The 22,569-nt window shown below is 48.7% G+C and overlaps 1 protein-coding gene across 1 annotated transcript; it reads left to right on the top strand.

Moving 5' to 3' along the window:
• Positions 1-4,299: 4,299 nt before the first annotated feature.
• On the top strand, positions 4,300-20,562 carry LOC120924743 (resistin-like). Its single transcript, XM_040335764.1, has 4 exons — positions 4,300-4,410; positions 4,488-4,615; positions 5,591-5,668; positions 20,363-20,562. The coding sequence occupies exons 2-4, from the start codon at positions 4,522-4,524 to the stop codon at positions 20,494-20,496; spliced, it is 306 nt and encodes a 101-aa protein (XP_040191698.1). The 5' UTR covers positions 4,300-4,410; positions 4,488-4,521; the 3' UTR covers positions 20,497-20,562.
• The last annotated feature ends 2,007 nt before the right edge of the window (positions 20,563-22,569 follow it).

Below are 22,569 nucleotides of genomic sequence, written 5' to 3'. Positions count from 1 at the left end.
AACTTTCATCACCCCCATCCACCGCCATCTCCTTCTCTATTGTATCTAGTGTACCCAACTGTCACCACCTCCATCCACCACCATCTCCTTCCCTATTGTATCTAGTGTACCCAACTGTCATCACCCCCATCCACCGCCATCTCCTTCCCTATTGTATCTAGTGTACCCAACTGTCATCACCTCCATCCATCGCCATCTCCTTCCCTATTGTATCTAGTGTACCCAACTGTCACCGCCTCCATCCACCACCATCTCCTTCCCTATTGTATCTAGTGTACCCAACTGTCATCACCTCCATCCACCGCCATCTCCTTCCCTATTGTATCTAGTGTACCCAACTGTCATCACCTCTATCCACCGCCATCTCCTTCCCTATTGTATCTAGTGTACCCAACTGTCTTCACCTCCATCCACCGCCATCTCCTTCTCTATTGTATCTAGTGTACCCAACTGTCACCACCTCCATCCATCGCCATCTCCTTCCCTATTGTATCTAGTGTACCCAACTGTCACCGCCTCCATCCACCGCCATCTCCTTCCCTATTGTATCTAGTGTACCCGACTGTCATCACCTCCATCCACCGCCATCTCCTTCCCTATTGTATCTAGTGTACCCAACTGTCATCACCTCCATCCACCTCCATCTCCTTCCCTATTGTATCTAGTGTACCCAACTGTCACCACCTCCATCCACCGCCATCTCCTTCCATATTGTATCTAGTGTACGCGACTGTCATCACCTCCATCCACCGCCATCTCCTTCCCTATTGTATCTAGTGTACCCAACTGTCATCACCTCCATCCACCGCCATCTCCTTCCCTATTGTATCTAGTGTACCCAACTGTCATCACCCCCATCCACTGCCATCCCCTTCCCTATTGTATCTAGTGTACCCAACTGTCACCACCTCCATCCACCGCCATCTCCTTCCCTATTGTATCTAGTGTACCCAACTGTCATTACCTCCATCTCCTTCTGTAACGGAATGACCCGTGACACCCAAAGACTTTTGAAGGATGGGGGGTACTCCTGTGCCAGCGTCACTAATGACTCTTGGGTCTAGGGTCACCCTGTGCCCCTTTTTGGCATAGGGTGACTGATAAATGATAATTCATGTTTTGCAGGATATCTTGAATATTACAAGTTGTTAAAGTCTGACTCCAAATGGAGTGTTTTCATTCAATGGGGGGACACATGCTTTTGAGGTGTTAATTGCGTCTGCTCCTAGACATTCCATTGTGTGATGCTAATACATTCTGTGTCCATTGTACCAATTAAGTCTGAAAGGTCAGATGTCTCCTTGCAGGGGTAGGGAATTAGCATGTCAATTATGTTTAGTAAAGGAATGTGTTTTGTGTAACAGGTGAGGGGAACTTGTCAAGCTGTATGCGGAGACAGGCTGTCTGGATAATGACTAATAATTAACTCAACTGAATGTCATTGTCTAAGAGAAGGTGTATTGAAGCCCCCCCATTGTGTGCTGTGTGGGTGGAGTGTGTCTTTGTCCCTGTGATTAACTGTAACATGCTTGTACTGTATATAAGAAAGATAGGATACCATTAAAGTTCATTCATACATTTTGAAACCAGTAACAGAGCTTGTCGGTCTCGTTATTCTGGGAAATAGGATGGATCGTGTCTGTTGGATGGTTGGAGTGTCAGATAAGCTGTCGTGGTTGATGGAATGGTAATATCGTAAACGGTGGTGACCGTTACAGTACCCAACTGTCATCACCTCCATCCACCGCCATCTCCTTCCCTATTGTATCTAGTGTACCCAACTGTCACCACCTCCATCCACCGTCATCTCCTTCCCTATTGTATCTAGTGTACCCAACTGTCACCACCTCCATCCACCGTCATCTCCTTCCCTATTGTATCTAGTGTACCCAACTGTCATCACCTCCATCCACCGCCATCTCCTTCTCTATTGTATCTAGTGTACCCAACTGTCATCACCTCCATCCACCGCCATCTCCTTCCCTATTGTATCTAGTGTACCCAACTGTCATCACCTCCATCCATCCACCGCCATCTCCTTCCCTATTGTATCTAGTGTACCCAACTGTCATCACCTCCATCCACCGCCATCTCCTTCCCTATTGTATCTAGTGTACCCAACTGTCATCACCTCCATCCACCGCCATCTCCTTCCCTATTGTATCTAGTGTACCCAACTGTCACCACCTTCATCCACTGCCATCTCCTTCCCTATTGTATCTAGTGTACCCAACTGTCACCACCTCCATCCACCGCCATCTCCTTCCCTATTGTATCTAGTGTACCCAACTGTCACCACCTCCATCCACCGCCATCTCCTTCCCTATTGTATCTAGTGTACCCAACTGTCATCACCTCCATCCACTGCCATCTCCTTCCCTATTGTATCTAGTGTACCCAACTGTCACCACCTCCATCCACCTTCATCTCCTTCCCTATTGTATCTAGTGTACCCAACTGTCATCACCTCCATCCACCGCCATCTCCTTCCCTATTGTATCTAGTGTACCCAACTGTCACCACCTCCATCCACCGCCATCTCCTTCCCTATTGTATCTAGTGTACCCAACTGTCATCACCTCCATCCACCGCCATCTCCTTCCCTATTGTATCTAGTGTACCCAACTGTCACCACCTCCATCCACCACCATCTCCTTCCCTATTGTATCTAGTGTACCCAACTGTCATCACCCCCATCCACCGCCATCTCCTTCCCTATTGTATCTAGTGTACCCAACTGTCACCACCTCCATCCACCTCCATCTCCTTCCCTATTGTATCTAGTGTACCCAACTGTCATCACCTCCATCCACCGCCATCTCCTTCCCTATTGTATCTAGTGTACCCAACTGTCACCACCTCCATCCACCGCCATCTCCTTCCCTATTGTATCTAGTGTACCCAACTGTCATCACCTCCATCCACCGCCATCTCCTTCCCTATTGTATCTAGTGTACCCAACTGTCACCACCTCCATCCACCGCCATCTCCTTCCCTATTGTATCTAGTGTACCCAACTGTCATCACCCCCATCCACCTCCATCTCCTTCCCTATTGTATCTAGTGTACCCAACTGTCATCACCCCCATCCACCGCCATCTCCTTCCCTATTGTATCTAGTGTACCCAACTGTCATCACCTCCATCCATCCACCACCATCTCCTTCCCTATTGTATCTAGTGTACCCAACTGTCACCACCTCCATCCACCGCCATCTCCTTCCCTATTGTATCTAGTGTACCCAACTGTCACCACCTCCATCCACCGCCATCTCCTTCCCTATTGTATCTAGTGTACCCGACTGTCATCACCCCCATCCACCGCCATCTCCTTACCTATTGTAACTAGTGTACCCGACTGTCACCACCTCCATCCACCGCCATCTCCTTCCCTATTGTATCTAGTGTACCCGACTGTCATCACCTCCATCCACCGCCATCTCCTTCCCTATTGTATCTAGTGTACCCAACTGTCATCACCTCCATCCACCGCCATCTCCTTCCCTATTGCATCTAGTGTACCCAACTGTCACCACCTCCATCCACCACCATCTCCTTCCCTATTGCATCTAGTGTACCCAACTGTCATCACCTCCATCCACCGCCATCTCCTTCCCTATTGTATCTAGTGTACCCAACTGTCATCACCTCTATCCACCGCCATCTCCTTCCCTATTGTATCTAGTGTACCCAACTGTCATCACCCCCATCCACCGCCATCTCCTTCTCTATTGTATCTAGTGTACCCAACTGTCATCACCTCCATCCACTGCCATCTCCTTCCCTATTGTATCTAGTGTACCCAACTGTCATCGCCTCCATCCACCACCATCTCCTTCTCTATTGTATCTAGTATACCCAACTGTCATCACCCCCATCCACCGCCATCTCCTTCCCTATTGTATCTAGTGTACCCAACTGTCATCACCTCCATCCACCGCCATCTCCTTCCCTATTGTATCTAGTGTACCCAACTGTCATCGCCTCCATCCACCGCCATCTCCTTCCCTATTGTATGTAGAGTTTGCCCATTGCTGTGTTATAAACCTGCTCAGATAGGTCCATCTCTTTTTCTATGTCATGTTCAGTATTTTTTGTAATCAGAATTTGCGATTCTCGAGATTTAGTATTCAGTGCCCTGCAATGGACAATGTTTTTCCCTTCTAGATAGAAGAATAGTTATAGATTTACGATCTGTGAGAACTTCGCCAGCAGATACATTTTCTGACAATTAATAACGAGTTGGACTTGTAATAAACGATGCGCTGGGTGTGTAATCCACGTTTATCGGATGTACTAATAATAGAGATGAGTGGAGGATCTGCCCTAGGTCAGGCTGGGAGGACACCCTCCATGGGGTATAAATGTCTCCATGGGATGGATGGAGAGAATTCCTGTCCTCGGAGAGAAGGTCAGACTGATCCCTGAAGTGTGTGCCGAGTCCCCCGAGGGACTATTTCTTCATGTCTCTCTATTCTTCCTCCACAGGTTCTGGTGCTGAGTCCACAGACTGAACTCTACAATGAAGCTTTGTGCCCTCGCTCTTCTCCTTCTGCTGGGTCTGGTCAATGCTCACGATGTTCCCTGCACCCTGGACAAGGCCATCAAAAATACAGGTAAGTGACGTCTTCTCATTCTGTTCTTCCATTCCCCTTACCGTGAGTATTATTCCAAAATATCACCGACCCCTAATAGACTGTAAGCTCTCAGACCCATTTCTGAGAGTATCTGAGGATTTATGTGCAAGTTATTCTTCAGCAGGTGACAAGAGTCTTGTTCTCTGCTCCCTCCCTAAACTCATTGGGCCAGATTCACATACATTTAGATAGGCGCAGCGTATCAGAGATACGCTACGCCGCTGTAACTTACTTTTTCATTCTTTGAATCCACAAAGAATTTGCGCCGTAAGTTAAGGCGGCGTAGTGTATCTCTCGGCGCGTAATTCAAATCGGCGGGTAGGGGGCGTGATTCATTTAAATGAAGCGCGTCCCCGCGCCGAATGAACTGCGCATGCTCCGTTTCAAAATTTCCCGCCGTGCATTGCGCAAAATGATGACGCAATGACGTCATTTTTTGAACTTAGACGTGAATTACGTCCATCCCTATTCACGGACGACTTACGCAAAAAAAATAAAAAATTCAAATTTCGACGCGGAAAATTAACATGGCAAGTCTAACTATACGCCGCAAAATAGCAGCTTTAACTATACGCCGGGAAAAGCCGACTACAGACGACGTAAGAGAATGCGACGGCCGCGCGTACGTTCGTGGATCGTCGGAAAAAGCTAATTTGCATACCCGACGCAGAAAACAATGCAAACTCCACCCAGCGGACACCGAAGTATTGCACCTACGATCCGAAGGCGTACGAAACCGTACGCCTGTCGGATCGAACCCAGATGTCGTTGTATCTTGGTTTGAGGATTCAAACTAAAGATACAACGCGGGTAATTTTCTATGTCTCTCTACAACACAGATCTCCCCCGAGCTCCTCTGGAAGGTTTTTATTATTCCTTTTCCAATATTTATAATCCAGAAAGAAAATACAAATCAGACATTGAAAACCTTCTGTTATATTTCTGTCATTTCAGTGACTCAGTATTGCCCGTGTCCAACCCTGGAGTGTACCAGTGTGAGTTCCCCGGGGAGCGAGGTCGCCTGTCCTTCCGGTAAGATCATGTGACAGCAATACAGACAACCCCCGACCTACGACCCCCAACCAAACTACCCCGACCCAACGACCCCGACCCAACGACCCCAACCCAACTACCCCAACCCTGGAGTGTACCAGTGTGAGTTCCCCGGGGAGCGAGGTCGCCTGTCCTTCCGGTAAGATCATGTGACAGCAATACAGACAACCCCCGACCTACGACCCCGACCCAACGACCCCGACCCCACAACCCCAACCCTGGAGTGTACCAGTGTGAGTTCCCCGGGGAGCGAGGTCGCCTGTCCTTCCGGTAAGATCATGTGACAGCAATACAGACAACCCCCGACCTACGACCCCGACCCAACGACCCCGACCCCACAACCCCAACCCTGGAGTGTACCAGTGTGAGTTCCCCGGGGAGCGAGGTCGCCTGCCCTTCCGGTAAGATCATGTGACAGCAACACAGACTACCCCGACCCAACGACCCCGACCCCACGACCCCGACCCAACGACCCCAACCCAACTACCCCAACCCTGGAGTGTACCAGTGTGAGTTCCCCGGGGAGCGAGGTCTCCTGTCCTTCCGGTAAGATCATGTGACAGCAACACAGACCACCCCCGACATAACTACCCCCAACCAAACTACCTCAACCCAACTACCCCAACCCAACTACCTCATCCGAACTACCCCATCCGAACTACCTCATCCGAACTACCTCATCCTAACTACCTCATCCTAACTACCCCATCCTAACTACTTCAACCCAACTACCCCAACCCAACTACCCCAACCCAAATACCCCAACCCAACTACCTCATCCTAACTACCTCATCCCAACTACCCCAAAGTAACTACCTTATCCTAACTACCTCATCCCAACTACCCCAACCTAACTACCTCATCCTAACTACCTCATCCTAACTACTTCAACCCAACTACCCCAACCCAACTACCCCAACCCAAATACCCCATCCGAACTACCTCATCCTAACTACTTCAACCCAACTACCCCAACCCAACTACCCCAACCCAAATACCCCAACCCAACTACCTCATCCTAACTACCCCAAACTAACTACCTCATCCCAACTACCCCAAAGTAACTACCTTATCCTAACTACCTCATCCCAACTACCCCAACCTAACTACCTCATCCTAACTACCTCATCCTAACTACTTCAACCCAACTACCCCAACCTAACTACCTCATCCTAACTACTTCAACCCAACTACCCCAACCTAACTACCCCATCCTAACTAGAAAAAAGAAGAAGTGGGTTGTGGGACTGAGGTATGGACAGGTGTCTAGGATATCAGGGATAGATAAAATGTCACAATCCTTTCGGGGGAAGTCTGTGTGGCCATAAGAAATGACTAAATAACCAATCCGATAAATGAAATACAATAAGTAGATATGAAAACAATATAATATATCATAATATATAATACAGACGAGGCGGAGGCAGAATACACAGAGTGGTGATCACACCGACATGTTTCATATTCACAATGGGTGAACAATAAAAAAATGGGCATACAGATGAAGAGGGCATGATTATCGGTGGATAGAATTCACAATTTCGGCAAACTTTGCTTGGCACCCCTGAGCATAGACTTGACGCGTTTCTCTGCATTTAAAGCCAGTCAGCAGGAGTGTGTGGGGGGGGGGGGGGGGGGTGCGTAGAATATTAGCTGAAAGAGGGATCTATAGATAAGAAGGTCAAGGAAGTCCCAAAAATGAAGTCAGGAGAGAGTAGGGTTTGATGTATACGTCACCAGTGGCAAGGCCCAAGTAGGTAGCCCAGTAGCCCCCAAGTGGGAGTAGGATGGCGGCCCTGGGTGAGCTATCTCCCCCGGGGGGGTTGAGGCAGGGATAAGCCCCCCACAATCCAAGGACTTTCCAGCCGACAAGGAGAGCCAAAGAAAGGGTCCCGGGAAAACACCAGCCAAGGAGAAACTCGCACAGCCACAGCACAATGCCACAACGTGAGGTGGGCACATAAAGGGCACCAATGAGGTTCTAATGGAAGGAAAGGGAGGGAGTGAAAAAAATAATCAACTAGAAGCCCAACAAGGAATAAGATGAAAATGATATCCTAGACAACCCTAGACACCCCTAGACACCCCTAGACAACCCTAGACACCCCTAGACAACCCTAGACACCCCTAGACACCCCTAGACAACCCTAGACACCCCTAGACACCCCTAGACAACCCTAGACACCCCTAGACAACCCTAGACACCCCTAGACAACCCTAGACACCCCTAGACACCCCTAGACAAACCTAGACACCCCTAGACAACCCTAGACACCCCTAGACAACCCTAGACACCCCTAGACAACCCTAGACAACCATAGACACCCCTAGACAACCATAGACAACCCTAGACAACCCTAGACACCCCTAGACAAACCTAGACACCCCTAGACAACCCTAGACACCCCTAGACACCCCTAGACAACCCTAGACACCCCTAGACACCCCTAGACAACCCTAGACACCCCTAGACAACCCTAGACAACCATAGACACCCCTAGACAACCCTAGACAACCCTAGACACCCCTAGACAAACCTAGACACCCCTAGACAACCCTAGACACCCCTAGACAACCCTAGACACCCCTAGACAACCCTAGACACCCCTAGACACCCCTAGACAACCCTAGACAACCATAGACACCCCTAGACAACCCTAGACAACCCTAGACACCCCTAGACACCCCTAGACAAACCTAGACACCCCTAGACAACCCTAGACAACCCTAGACAACCCTAGACACCCCTAGACAACCCTAGACACCCCTAGACAACCCTAGACACCCCTAGACACCCATAGACACCCATAGACACCCCTAGACAACCCTAGACAACCCTAGACAACCCTAGACACCTACCTATCCATGTCTCCTTTAAAGTCCCACAACCATATAGGGATGGAGGCATGGGTATGTTATTTGTGGGTTCCTACAGGTCACTTGCTTTTTTTCAACCCAACTACCCTAACCCAACTACTACCCCAACCCAACTACCCCAACCTAACTACAACGACCCCAACCTAACTACCCCAACCCAACTACCCCAACCTAACTACAACGACCCAACTACCCCAACCCAACTACCCCAACCTAACTACAACGACCCCAACCTAACTACTTCAACCTAACTACCCCAACCTAACAACCCCCTCCTAACTTCAACAACCCCAACCTAACGACTTCAACCTAACTACTTCAACCTGCCTACCCCAACCCAACTACCCCAACCCAATTACCCCAACCTAACTACCCCAAACTAACTACTTCAACCTAACTACCCCAATCTAACTACCCCCTCCTAACTACAACGACCCCAACCCAACTACTTCAACCTAACAACCCCAACCCAACTACCCCAACCTAACTACGACGACCCCAACCTAACTACTTCAACCTAACTACCCCAACCTAACTACCCCCTCCTAACTACAACAACCCCAACCTAACGACTTCAACCTAACTACTTCAACCTGCCTACCCCAAGCCAACTACCCCAACCTAACTACAACAACCCCAACCTAACTACCCCAACCTAACTACTTCAACCTAACTACCCCAATCTAACTACCCCCTCCTAACTACAACAACCCCAACCTAACGACTTCAACCTAACTACTTTAACCTGCCTACCCCAACCTAACTACAACGACCCCAACCTAACTACTTCAACCTAACTACCCCAACCTAACTACCTCCTCCTAACTTCAACAACCCCAACCTAACGACTTCAACCTAACTACTTCAACCTGCCTACCCCAACCCAACTACCCCAACCTAACTACAACGACCCCAACCTAACTACCCCAACCTAACTACCCCCTCCTAACTTCAACAACCCCAACCTAACGACTTCAACCTAACTACTTCAACCTGCTTACCCCAACCCAACTACCCCAACCTAACTACAACGACCCCAACCTAACTACTTCAACCTAACTACCCCCATCTAACTACCCCCTCCTAACTACAACAACCCCAACCTAACAACTTCAACCTAACAACTTCAACCTAACTACTTTAACCTGCCTACCCCAACCTAACTACAACAACCCCAACCTAACTACTTCAACCTAACTACCCCCTCCTAACTTCAACAACCCCAACCTAATGACTTCAACCGAACTACTTCGACCTGCCTACCCCAACCCAACTACCCCAACCCAACTACAACGACCCCAACCTAACTACTTCAACCTAACTACCCCAACCCAACTACACCAACCTAACTACAACGACTTCAACCTAACTACCCCAACCTAACTACTTCAACCTAACTACCTCAACCTAACTAACCCCTCCTAACTACAACGACCCCAACCTAACTACCCCAACCTAACTACCCCAACCTAACTACCCCTCCTAACTACAACGACCCCAACCCAACGACCCCAACTACCCCCAACCCAACTACCCCCAACCCAACTACCCCCAACCCAACTCTTCTATCTCATGGGTTACAACAGTTAGATTTTATTTATATTGTTTAAACCTGTTTTTATAAACTACTTCTGAAGTGTTTTCTGGAGATGGGCTTTCATTTGTTTGTCTGTTCCTTCGGAGTCTATTTATAAAACATTCATTGGCTGAATGTCAGAAACAAATCCAATTCTAATAGGGTAACTCCTGTAATCATCAGCTCCAGCTAGTGGCCAAAATGTGGAATATTTTCTCAGTGGCGTATCTCATATAACTATACTGCCTTTTGGCCACTAGATGGAGCTGTTGAATGAATGAATGAATGAAAAACTTATATAGCGCGGCGCATGCGAACTGAATCGCCTCTAGGCGCTGGTTGTTTGTGTCTCATGCCATCAGAAAAGCAGGGTTTTGATCCGCTTTCTGAAAGACAGGTGGTCTTGCTCCAACCGAATGCTGGTTGGTAAAGCATTCCATAGCCTGGGACCTTGGAAAGCAAACCTTCTTTCTCCTTTAGACTTGTATTTGGTTTTAGGAACCTTGACCAGATTTTGGTCGGTGGATCGCAGAATGCGGTTGGAATTGTGAGGTTTGATCTTGTCGCAAAGATATTACGGAGCCTTCCCATGGATGCACTTATGTGTCAGGCAGAGTGCTTTGAATGCAATTCTGTCTTTCACTGGCAACCAGTGAAGGGATCTCAGTGAAGGTGAGATTGATTCCCATGATTTTTTCCCAGTCACAAGTCTTGCGGCCGTATTCTGTACGACTTGAAGACGAGCGATTTGGTACTTAGGGAGCCCGAGGTAAAGGGCATTTGCATAGTCCAGTCTGGAATTCACGATAGATCCCACCACGACTGCTACGTCTTCTTTGGGAATAAATGGAATCAGTCTGCGTAGTAGGCGCATCAAATGGTGCGATCCGCTGACTACTGACCCTATTTGTGCGTCCATTGTCATGAAGGTGTCAAAAGTGACTCCTAGACTTTTGACTTTGGAGCTAGGGGAGATGATTTGGCCCAGAATGGGCGATGGTGTCCAGTTTGTTGCCAGTTGACTCTTCCGACTGGCGTGAAACATAAAAAGTTCTGTTTTGGAACTGTTGAGTTTAAGATAACTCTTAGTCATCCAGTTTTCTATTGAAGAGAGACATTTCTCTAAACTGAGATGATGATCCTTTTTGTTGCAGATGCGAAAATACAGTTGCGTGTCGTCTGCATAAGAGTGATAGAGTAGTTCTTGGCTACTGATAATATCAAAGAGAGGACGAAGATAGATGTTGAACAGCACCGGTGATAGGGGGGATCCTTGGGGGACCCCACATGGCACCGTGCGTTTTTCTGACGTGAAAGATCCCAGTTTCACTGTTTGTGATCGGTTTCCAAGAAAAGAGGAAAACCATGGTAAAGCATCTTCTGCGACTCTGGCGACTTCTGCTAGTCGTCTCAGTAACAATTTATGGTCTACTGTGTCGAAGGCTGCACTTAGGTCCAGCAGAACCAGGAGACAAGATTCTCCTTCGTCTGCGGCCTCGAGCGCATCGTCCCATATTTTCAGTAAGGCCGTTTCCGTCCCGCGTACGGGACGGAAACCGGATTGAAATGGATCAAGTAGGTTGTGGGTATCCAGATGCTGTTGCAGCTGTTGTACCACCACTTTCTCCATTATCTTGGAGAGAACATTAAGACCTGTTATGGGACGGCGGTGAGTTGGGTCCATGGGATCCAAATTAGGTTTTTTCAAGATGGGCTGGATTGTGCCCTCTTTCAGCAGGGATGGCACTATGCCTTCCTTAAATGACTGGTTTATAAGCTGTGTGATGGCAGGCGCCAGAATGTCGACACATTCCTTCAGTAGCTTGGTGGGAATGATGTCATTGGGTGCTGTGCTGTTCCGCAACGCACCAATGATATTTTTGGTGGTATTGACGGAGATTGGTTCCAGAATGAACTTAGTTGATTGTAGAGGATTTCTGTCGGTGTTTTGTGGTTGATTGAAGACGGGGCTGAGTGGAGTATTGTTTTGCAGAATACTTACCCGAATTCTTTCAATTTTGTTGATGAAGAAATCCGATAGTTCATTACAGAACTCTTGGGTGTCTGAAGTGGGGACTTCAAGACATCCCGGATTCATGGTCTGGGTGACCATCCTGAAGAGTTCGCGTGGGCGATTCATTGCGCTGTTAATCACCATGGAAAAGTGATGTTTTTTGGCTTTGAAGATTTCTTTGTGATATCGTGTTGTTATTGCTTTGTAGAAGTTGAGGTGATCTTCTGAAGGGCTTCTTTTCCAGGCGGCTTCCGCCCTTCTGCGCTCTTGCTTCAGTAGCGACAGCTGGTTATTGAACCAGCTGGACTTTTTTTCCCGGATGCGGACTTTGCGCTTTGGTGCTGCTAAGTCGGCTGACTGTAGCAGAGCTGCATTTATGGCGTCCAGTGTATCTGAGGCTGCTAGCTGAGGAGGAATAGCCCCAATTCGGTTTCCCAGGGTAGATTTGAAGAGTTCCGAGTGGAGCTTCTTCTGAGATCTAGTCCAGTGTATTGTCACCGGCTTGGGTGCTTTTATAACTAGTGGAGTTCTGGGAATTATGAAGCTAATTGCATGGTGGTCTGTCCATGGCAAAGGTTCATTGCCCAATATGTTTATTTTCAGATTTTGTCTGAAAATTAGGTCGAGTGTGTGACCTGAAGCATGTGTTGGCCCGCATATAAGTTGCTGTAGTCCTAATCCTTCCAGGTGGTCGATGCAGGCATCCGCGATGGGATCCTGTGAGGAGTTGGCCCACAGATTGAAATCCCCGAGCAGCAAAAGATGATTGCTGTTAAGGGAGTAAGTGGATATGAACTCCGTTAATGATGGTAGCAACTGCGATTTGGGTCCAGGTGGCCTGTAGCAGAGGAGAATGTGAACGGTCTCCTGAGAGTGAGCTTGAAGTTGAAGCGTAAGGCCTCGTACACACGACAGAGATTCTCGGCAGAATTCGCCGAGAAACTCGGTCAAAACCCGGATTCTGCCGAGAATCTCTGTCGTCTGTACAGTTTTGGCTCGATGGAGCCGCCGAGGAGCTCGACGAGAAAATAGAGAACATGTTCTCTATTTTCTCGTTGGCCGCGTTGTTCTATAGGAGAAGGCGGCCCGCCGAGCTCTTCGGCGGCTTCATCCCAAAACGAGACGAGGAACTCGACGTGCCAAGCACGTCGAGTTTCTCTGTCGTGTGTACGAGGCCTTAGGGTTTCCATAAAGGGTAGAGGATTTTGAAGGACCGGTTTAGTGATTGCAATATGAAACTTATGGATCACCGCCAGGCCTCCTCCTCTTTGCCCTATTCTGTTTTCCGTTAAGATGCGATAATTTACTGGCACCAGTTCTCCGAGAATGGTGTTGCAGTCGTCTGAAAGCCAACTTTCTGTAATAAAGAGGCAGTCTAGATCGTTTTGTAGTAAGAAATCGTGGATTTCTGATCGGTGTTTTACTGCCGATCTAGTGTTAATCAAAGCACATGATATGTGCTTGAGCTGTGTTGAATGGTTGAAATTTTTGATGATCGATCGACGATCGAATCTCAAAAGTTGATCTATTTTTAAGGCCTTTTTGGTGACGGCAGGTAATACTGTTGCGAATTGTCTCAGACCCCAAATAGTTTCTGCAGAGTATCGCATTTTAACCATTGTTGCCAGTCACCGTGGACGGGGGTGCAGGTGTTGCGTGAGAATGGAGAGAAGATTCTCTGAATCCTCACTCTCGGCTTTTTGGTCCAGAGGAAGGCAAAAAAACCCTGGCCGTGCTGGCCAATGTGCTGCGGCAGGGAAAAAAATTCCTTCCTGATCCCTGAAAGGCGATCGGATCAATCCCTGGATCAAAGACTGTTGGATTGTGGAGGGGAAAAGGGGGGGATGCGGGGTGTCACTGTTGCTGGGGTGTACCAAGATGGCCGCCAGACAAAACACAGGACCCAGGCTAGGGGGGCTGTCAGCTGGGTAAAAAGATAATTTTACCGATCTGGTTGCTGAACAGGGGATGGAGGGGACCTCTAGGGGTGCGGGAGAGATAGTCCTGAGAGATCTGCACTATTTGGTGGCGAGTGCAGGGTGTACGGTCGGCGCGCCGGTAGGCCGCAGCTGAAGCCGCGGACTTTCCTGAGGGGCGGCGGCTCGCGAAAAGGAGCAGGCTGGCGCGGGCGTGTAAAAACGCTGGAAAGCGCCGAAAATTCACCCAGGGGGTGGCCGTGCGGGCGGCGATGCCGGGCGAAAGCGGGGTAGAGAGCCGCAGTGAGGGGTCTGTGTGACGGCTGTCCTGAGAAGGACGGTCATCAGTGGTTCCCCAGGATGGCAGGCCCTGAGAGACAGGGTCTTACCTGCGGAGAGAGATGGAGTCCACGGGGAGAGAGGAGAGAGGAGCTGGTTCCTGGTTCCTAGGAGCTGCGGTTTTCCTTGTGCAGCACAGGTATGCAGAGCCTGCCTAGCTTCTGACTGCCAGGTCTGGGTGAGAGCTAGACGAGGGTGCGCTTCCCGACTCACCAAAAAAAAAAGAAAAACACTTATCTAAAACGTAACCATTACAGTGGAACCTCGGTTTAAGAGTAACTTGGTTTGAGAGCGTTTTGATTTGCGAGAAACTTTTTTTTTTAAATTCTGACAAACAGAATTCAAGCTAAATAGGCCTGCAGTACCTCATTTGGCCTGAGGTACGGGGGCGCAGGAAACGAGCCGAAGTGTCCCCGTAACTTTTTGGACGTTTTCGGCGCTCTCTGGCACCCCCCCCCCCCACCTCTGGCCGCATTCGGTATTGCATCCCATTGAAGTCAATGTGGAAGTAATGATTTTCATGTCCATTGACTTCAATGGGAAAACTGGCTTTGATATGCGAGTACGTTGGATTACGAGCGTTTAAGCCCAAGAGGAGGAAGTGACATCAGGCCTTGCTCCGGTCCTCTAAGGGCATAGAGTGGGGGGCTTTCTTGCCCTCAGCTTCCTGCTGAGGCATCTGATGGATCGGATCAGCTCTGGGCTTACCGACAAGTCCAGTAAGCTCGGTGACAACCAGGAAATGGCTGAAGGGGGACCGGTGGTGGAAGTGACATGAGACTTTGCTCTGGTCCTCCAAGGGCATAAAGCCGAGTGGGGGGCTTTCTTGCCCTCAGCTTCCTGCTGAGGCATGTGATGGATCGGATCAGCTCTGGGCTTACCGACAAGTCCAGTAAGCTCGGCGACAACCAGGAAATGGCCGAAGGGGGACCGGTGGTGGAAGTGACATGAGATGTTGCTCCGGTCCTCCAAGGGCATAGAGCCGAGTGGGGGGCTTTCTTCCCCTTAGTTTCCTGCTGAGGCATCTGACATGTCAGATCAGCTCTGGGCTTACAGTCGGGTCCAGTAAGCTCGGAGACGACCAGGAAACAGCCAAAGGGGCGCCTGTGGCGGAAGGTAGTCAAATGTTGCTCTGGTCCTACAAGAGCATAAAGCCAAGTGGGGGGCTTTCTTGCTCTCAGCTTCCTGCTGAGGCATCTGATGGATCGGATTAGCTCTGGGTGAACTGATGGGTCCAGTAATCTCGGAGACGACCAGGATACGGCCTAAGGGGGACCGGTGGTGGAAGTGACGTCAGACGTTGCTCTGGTCCTCCAAGGGCATAGAGCCGAGTGGGGGGCTTTCTTGCCCTCAGCTTCCTGCTGAGGCATCTGACAGATCGGATCAGCTCTGGGCTTACCGACAGGTCCAGTAAGCTCGGAGACGACCAGGAAATGGCCAAAGGGGGACCGGTGGTGGAAGTGACGTTAAATGTTGCGTCCTACAAGGGCATTGAGTCAAGTGGGGGGCTTTCTTGCCCTCAGCTTCCTGCTGAGGCATCTGATGGATCAGATTGGCTCTAGGTTTACCGTCGGGTCCAGTAAGCGCGGAGACGGCCAGGATACCGCCGAAGGGGGACCGGTGGTGGAAGTGACGTCAGACGTTGCTCCGGTCCTCCAAGGGCATTGAGCCAACTGAGGGCCATCTTGCCCTCACTTGACTTCCTGCCCAGCCACGGATTTACTGATGGCTCCGGTAAAACCAGTAAACATGGGAAAGCAGCTGGAGGAGGGGGAAGGTAATCTCTCCCGCCGCCTACAAAAGTGATCCAGTGTTGAATGTGCCGCTGGGACCACTTTTACATGAAAGCCGGCCGCCTGCTGTAAATAAAGATCCCGGGGTCATGGCGGTTAGCTGCATCCATAACCCCGGTATTTATCGTCAAATCATGACGTACATTTCCAGTTCCATACCTTTCATGATTGATAATAATGGTTACGTTTTAGGTAAGTGGCCGTTTGGTGTGAAGGGAGGCGGACCTTCAGCTACTTCATTTTTGCCCCAGTCAGGCGTTATCAATATCACAGACTTTTGTATCTTTGTAAATTGATGATACAGAACGTTCATCAAATACAAATCATACGGTGACATTGAGTTCAGAAATGTTCCGGACATTCGTAGAAAGAAATGTTCTGTGACTTCCCCATCCACAGGGTGACAACTCTGCCATGTGGTGTCACCGCAGAATGAACAGCGTTGTCACCCTGTTACAGGAAGCTGAAATAATATATTCTAGGGGACTCCAACAATCCAAACCTACTGTGGTGACGCCCCAACAGCCTGCAGAATAAACGTGACTTCAAATCCTGCCCTGGGGTCCAGTTTAAGTGCCCATTACACCAGTGGAAACCGATGTCCCAAGCACGGGATATTTGGAAACCCTCAGTCACATAACCCCAGGGGCAGTAACTGGCATAGCCTGGGGCTCCCTCAGAGGTGGCCCCCCCCCAGGGCTTTACCACCTCAGATGTGCCCCCCCCCCAGTAATTTTCCCCCTCAGAGGGGCACCCCAGGGCTATGTTCCCCTCAGAGGTGGCACCCCAGGGCTATGTCCCCTCTCAGAGGTGGCACTCCAGGGCTATGTTCCTCTCAGAGGTGGCACTCCAGGGCTATGTTCCCTCTCAGAGGTGGCGTCCCCTCTCAGAGGTGGCACTCCAGGGCTATGTCCCTCTCAGAGGTGGCACTCCAGGGCTATGTTCCCCTCAGAGGTGGCACCCCAGGGCTATGTCCCCTCTCAGAGGTGGCACTCCAGGGCTATGTCCCTCTCAGAGGGGCACCCCAGGGCTATGTCCCGCTCAGAGGTGGCACCCCAGGGCTAGGTCCCTCTCAGAGGTGGCACTCCAGGGCTATGTCCCTCTCAGAGGTGGCACTCCAGGGCTATGTCCCACTCAGAGGTGGCACTCCAGAGCTATGTCCCTCTCAGAGGTGGCACTCCAGGGCTATGTCCCTCTCAGAGGTGGCACCCCAGGGCTATGTCCCTCTCAGAGGTGGCACTCCAGGGCTATGTCCCTCTCAGAGGTGGCACTCCAGGGCTATGTCCCCCTCAGAGGTGGCACCCCAAAGTTATGTCCCTCTCAGAGGTGGCACTCCAGGGCTATGTCCCGCTCAGAGGTGGCACTCCAGAGCTATGTCCCTCTCAGAGGGGCACTCCAGAGCTATGTCCCTCTCAGAGGTGGCACTCCAGGGCTATGTCCCGCTCAGAGGTGGCACTCCAGAGCTATGTCCCTCTCAGAGGTGGCACTCCAGAGCTATGTCCCGCTCAGAGGTGGCACCCCAGGGCTATGTCCCGCTCAGAGGTGGCACTCCAGAGCTATGTCCCGCTCAGAGGTGACACCCCAGGGCCATGTCCCGCTCAGAGGTGGCACCCCTGGGCTATGTGTCCCTGAAGCGGTGGTACCCCAGAGCTATGTCCTAGCTATAGGTGGCACCCCGGGGCTATAACCCTCTTTAGAGGTGGCACCCCAGGGCTATGTCCCCCCAGAGGTGGCTCTTGAAGCTATGTCCCCCTCAGAGGTGGCACAGGACACACAGGTCAGACATATGGAAATCTGGCAAATCATACATTGTATCTCTCCATAGAAGTGATTGGTTACATTGTATCTCTCCATAGAAGTGATTGGTTACATTGTATCTCTCCATAGAAGTGATTGGTTACATTGTATCTCTCCATAGAAGTGATTGGTTACATTGTATCTCTCCATAGAAGTGATTGGTTACATTGTATCTCTCCATAGAAGTGATTGGTTACATTGTATCTCTCCATAGAAGTGATTGGTTACATTGTATCTCTCCATAGAAGTGATTGGTTACATTGTATCTCTCCATAGAAGTGATTGGTTACATTGTATCTCCCCATAGAAGTGATTGGTTACATTGTATCTCTCCATAGAAGTGATTGGTTACATTGTATCTCCCCATAGAAGTGATTGGTTACATTGTCTTCTCTCCATAGAAGTGATTGGTTACATTGTATCTCTCCATAGAAGTGATTGGTTACATTGTATCTCTCCATAGAAGTGATTGGTTACATTGTCTTCTCTCCATAGAAGTGATTGGTTACATTGTATCTCTCCATAGAAGTGATTGGTTACATTGTCTTCTCTCCATAGAAGTGATTGGTTACATTGTATCTCTCCATAGAAGTGATTGGTTACATTGTATCTCTCCATAGAAGTGATTGGTTACATTGTATCTCTCCATAGAAGTGATTGGTTACATTGTATCTCTCCATAGAAGTGATTGGTTACATTGTATCTCCCCATAGAAGTGATTGGTTACATTGTATCTCTCCATAGAAGTAATTGGTTACATTGTATCTCTCCATAGAAGTGATTGGTTACATTGTATCTCTCCATAGAAGTGATTGGTTACATTGTATCTCCCCATAGAAGTGATTGGTTACATTGTATCTCCCCATAGAAGTGATTGGTTACATTGTCTTCTCTCCATAGAAGTGATTGGTTACATTGTATCTCTCCATAGAAGTGATTGGTTACATTGTATCTCTCCATAGAAGTGATTGGTTACATTGTATCTCTCCATAGAAGTGATTGGTTACATTGTATCTCTCCATAGAAGTGATTGGTTACATTGTCTTCTCTCCATAGAAGTGATTGGTTACATTGTATCTCTCCATAGAAGTGATTGGTTACATTGTCTTCTCTCCATAGAAGTGATTGGTTACATTGTATCTCTCCATAGAAGTGATTGGTTACATTGTATCTCCCCATAGAAGTGATTGGTTACATTGTATCTCCCCATAGAAGTGATTGGTTACATTGTATCTCCCCATAGAAGTGATTGGAAACATTGTATCTCCGCATAGAAGTGATTGGTTACATTGTATCTCTCCATAGAAGTGATTGGTTACATTGTATCTCTCCATAGAAGTGATTGGTTACATTGTATCTCCCCATAGAAGTGATTGGTTACATTGTATCTCCCCATAGAAGTGATTGGTTACATTGTATCTCTCCATAGAAGTGATTGGTTACATTGTATCTCTCCATAGAAGTGATTGGTTACATTGTATCTCTCCATAGAAGTGATTGGTTACATTGTATCTCTCCATAGAAGTGATTGGTTACATTGTATCTCTCCATAGAAGTGATTGGTTACATTGTATCTCTCCATAGAAGTGATTGGTTACATTGTCTTCTCTCCATAGAAGTGATTGGTTACATTGTATCTCTCCATAGAAGTGATTGGTTACATTGTATCTCCCCATAGAAGTGATTGGTTACATTGTATCTCTCCATAGAAGTGATTGGTTACATTGTATCTCTCCATAGAAGTGATTGGTTACATTGTATCTCTCCATAGAAGTGATTGGTTACATTGTCTTCTCTCCATAGAAGTGATTGGTTACATTGTATCTCTCCATAGAAGTGATTGGTTACATTGTATCTCTCCATAGAAGTGATTGGTTACATTGTATCTCTCCATAGAAGTGATTGGTTACATTGTATCTCTCCATAGAAGTGATTGGTTACATTGTATCTCTCCATAGAAGTGATTGGTTACATTGTATCTCTCCATAGAAGTAATTGGTTACATTGTATCTCCCCATAGAAGTGATTGGTTACATTGTATCTCTCCATAGAAGTGATTGGTTACATTGTATCTCTCCATAGAAGTGATTGGTTACATTGTCTTCTCTCCATAGAAGTGATTGGTTACATTGTCTTCTCTCCATAGAAGTGATTGGTTACATTGTATCTCTCCATAGAAGTGATTGGTTACATTGTATCTCTCCATAGAAGTGATTGGTTACATTGTATCTCTCCATAGAAGTGATTGGTTACATTGTATCTCCCCATAGAAGTGATTGGTTACATTGTATCTCTCCATAGAAGTGATTGGTTACATTGTATCTCTCCATAGAAGTGATTGGTTACATTGTATCTCCGCAGGTTACGCAGTCTCCGGCTGTTCCTGTGGGATGGGCTGTGGATCGTGGGACATCAGGGAAAAATCTCGGTGTCACTGCCAGTGCGACAAAATGGACTGGACAACGGCGGTCTGCTGCAGGAATAAGTGCCAGTAATGTGTGCCCCGCCCACAAATATGATTTACAATCAGTGATTACCTGAAATAAACGCGTTTCGTCACATGAGAGGCTCCGGTGTTTTTCTTACACATGAAATACGACACTGTCAGAGGTACATGGTAGGAAAGTCTGCAGCCAATGGTTTGTCTGGACTCCGCCTTCTCTCCCACCATCTCCCTGATTGGAAATTTCAGCTGGTGTGCAGAGGATGGTGGGAGGTTTATAGAGCTCTAGGATTAGAGGAGATCACACCAGACATAATGTTCCAAGATGTTTTAAGATTCGGGGTTCAGCCACATGCAGGGCCGCTGATAGGGGGGGACCACCAGTCCTTCTGTAGGGGGCCCGGGCACACAGGGGGCCCAAACAGCAGGGGGAAATGGTGCGGCTGGGCGGAGGGGCAATTGCAGAAGGCTGCCCTGTGCGGCTCTCTGAAAGCCAGTTTCTCCCCCTCTTGCCGGCTTTCAGCTGCTGCAGGGAGAGACACAGACACGGGGCATCGTTCCTGTAATTGCTTCCCCGACACTGATCCCCCTCCCTGTCCTGCCTGCTTCTGATCCCCCCAGGGGCGGACTGACCATTGAGTCACTTGGGCATTGCCCGAGGGCCCCATGCCACTAGGGGGGCCCCATCAGGGTTGTCAGGCTCAGTAAAACCAGGGACAGTATGTAAAAATCTGTGGGGTGGATTCAAAAAGCAATTGCGTCTGCGTAACCATAGTTACGCAGCGTAATTGCTTACTTGCCCCGGCGTATCGAATGCTCCTGATTCAGGAACCTCGTTACGCCGACTGCAGCCTAAGATATGCGCGGCATAAGGCTCTTACGCCAGTCATATCTTAGGCTGCATTCTTACGTTGGCCGCTAGGTGGCGTTCCCGTAGTGGTCAGCGTATAGTATGCAAATTGCATACTAACGCCGATTCACGACTGTACGCTCGCCCTGCGTACGCAGTTTAAGTCGTTTGCGTACGTCGGGTTTTGCGTAAGGCTGCACATGCTCTTAGCAGGCGCAGCCAATGCTAAGTATACCCGTCGTTCCCGCGTCGCGAGGTTTGAATTTTACGTCGTTTGCGTAAGTGATTCGTGAATGGCGCTGGACGCCATTCACGTTCACTTTGAAGCAAATGACGTCCTTGCGACGTCATTTAACGCAATGCACGTCGGGAAAGTTTCCCGACGGAGCATGCGCTCTACGCTCTACGCTCGCCTAATTTAAATGATTCCCACCCCCTACGGGATCATTTAAATTACGCACGATTACGCCGGGCATTTTTCAGGAGCGCCCACGCAATTTACAGAGCTACTGCTCCGTGAATCGAGCGTAGCGCAGGTAATTTACGAAGGCGCAGCGGCAAAACGGTGCGCTGCGCCTCCGTAAAAAATTCGCAAATGTACCTGAATCTACCGCTGTGTTTTTTTTTACATCTGTCCCTGATATGTCCGAAACTGACATGCTTTTCATGTGAAAATCCTGAGATTTTAGCTGCCCCGCCTCCTGGCATGGGGGCCATCTGTAAGCCCGGGGGCCCCATAATCTTCTATTGCCCGGGGGCCCCAGGAGTTGTCAGTCCGCCCCTGTATCCCCCCCCCCCCCAGTCACTGTGCTGCCCCCCCTCCCCTACAGTGTTGTAGGCCTGTAAAAAAAAATAACAAATTGTGAAAAAATAATAAACATTTTAACAAATAATAAAAAAAATTGTAAAATAAAATAATTGTAAAAAAACATTAAAAAAATTATAATTTAAAAAAAAAAAAAACAATAAAAAAAGGGCGAATTCACACAGGTTCTCTGTTATGTTTGTGTTCGCTAATCATTATTTTAGTGTATGTTTAGTGAAAATATGGTCTTGATATATTGGGGGGCCCCTGCCAGGTAGGCTGTACAGGGGCCCCGTGATTTCTAACAGCAGCCCTGGTCACATGACTAAGTTGCCTGAGACTCAAGGGGCTGACACAGGGTCGGTCCTCGCCTCGGGGGGTGGCAGTAGTCCTTATTTGGGTATTGGGGGGGGGGGGGGCAGAAAAGCAATTATTTGGTCCAATACATCATTTTAGCGTTGTGGGCGGAG

Source organism: Rana temporaria, chromosome 1 (assembly GCF_905171775.1).
Source record: "Rana temporaria chromosome 1, aRanTem1.1, whole genome shotgun sequence".
NCBI classification, from domain to species: domain Eukaryota; kingdom Metazoa; phylum Chordata; class Amphibia; order Anura; family Ranidae; genus Rana; species Rana temporaria.
Note: the sequence above shows the minus strand (reverse complement) of the source record. Positions and strands in the feature narration are given on the sequence as shown.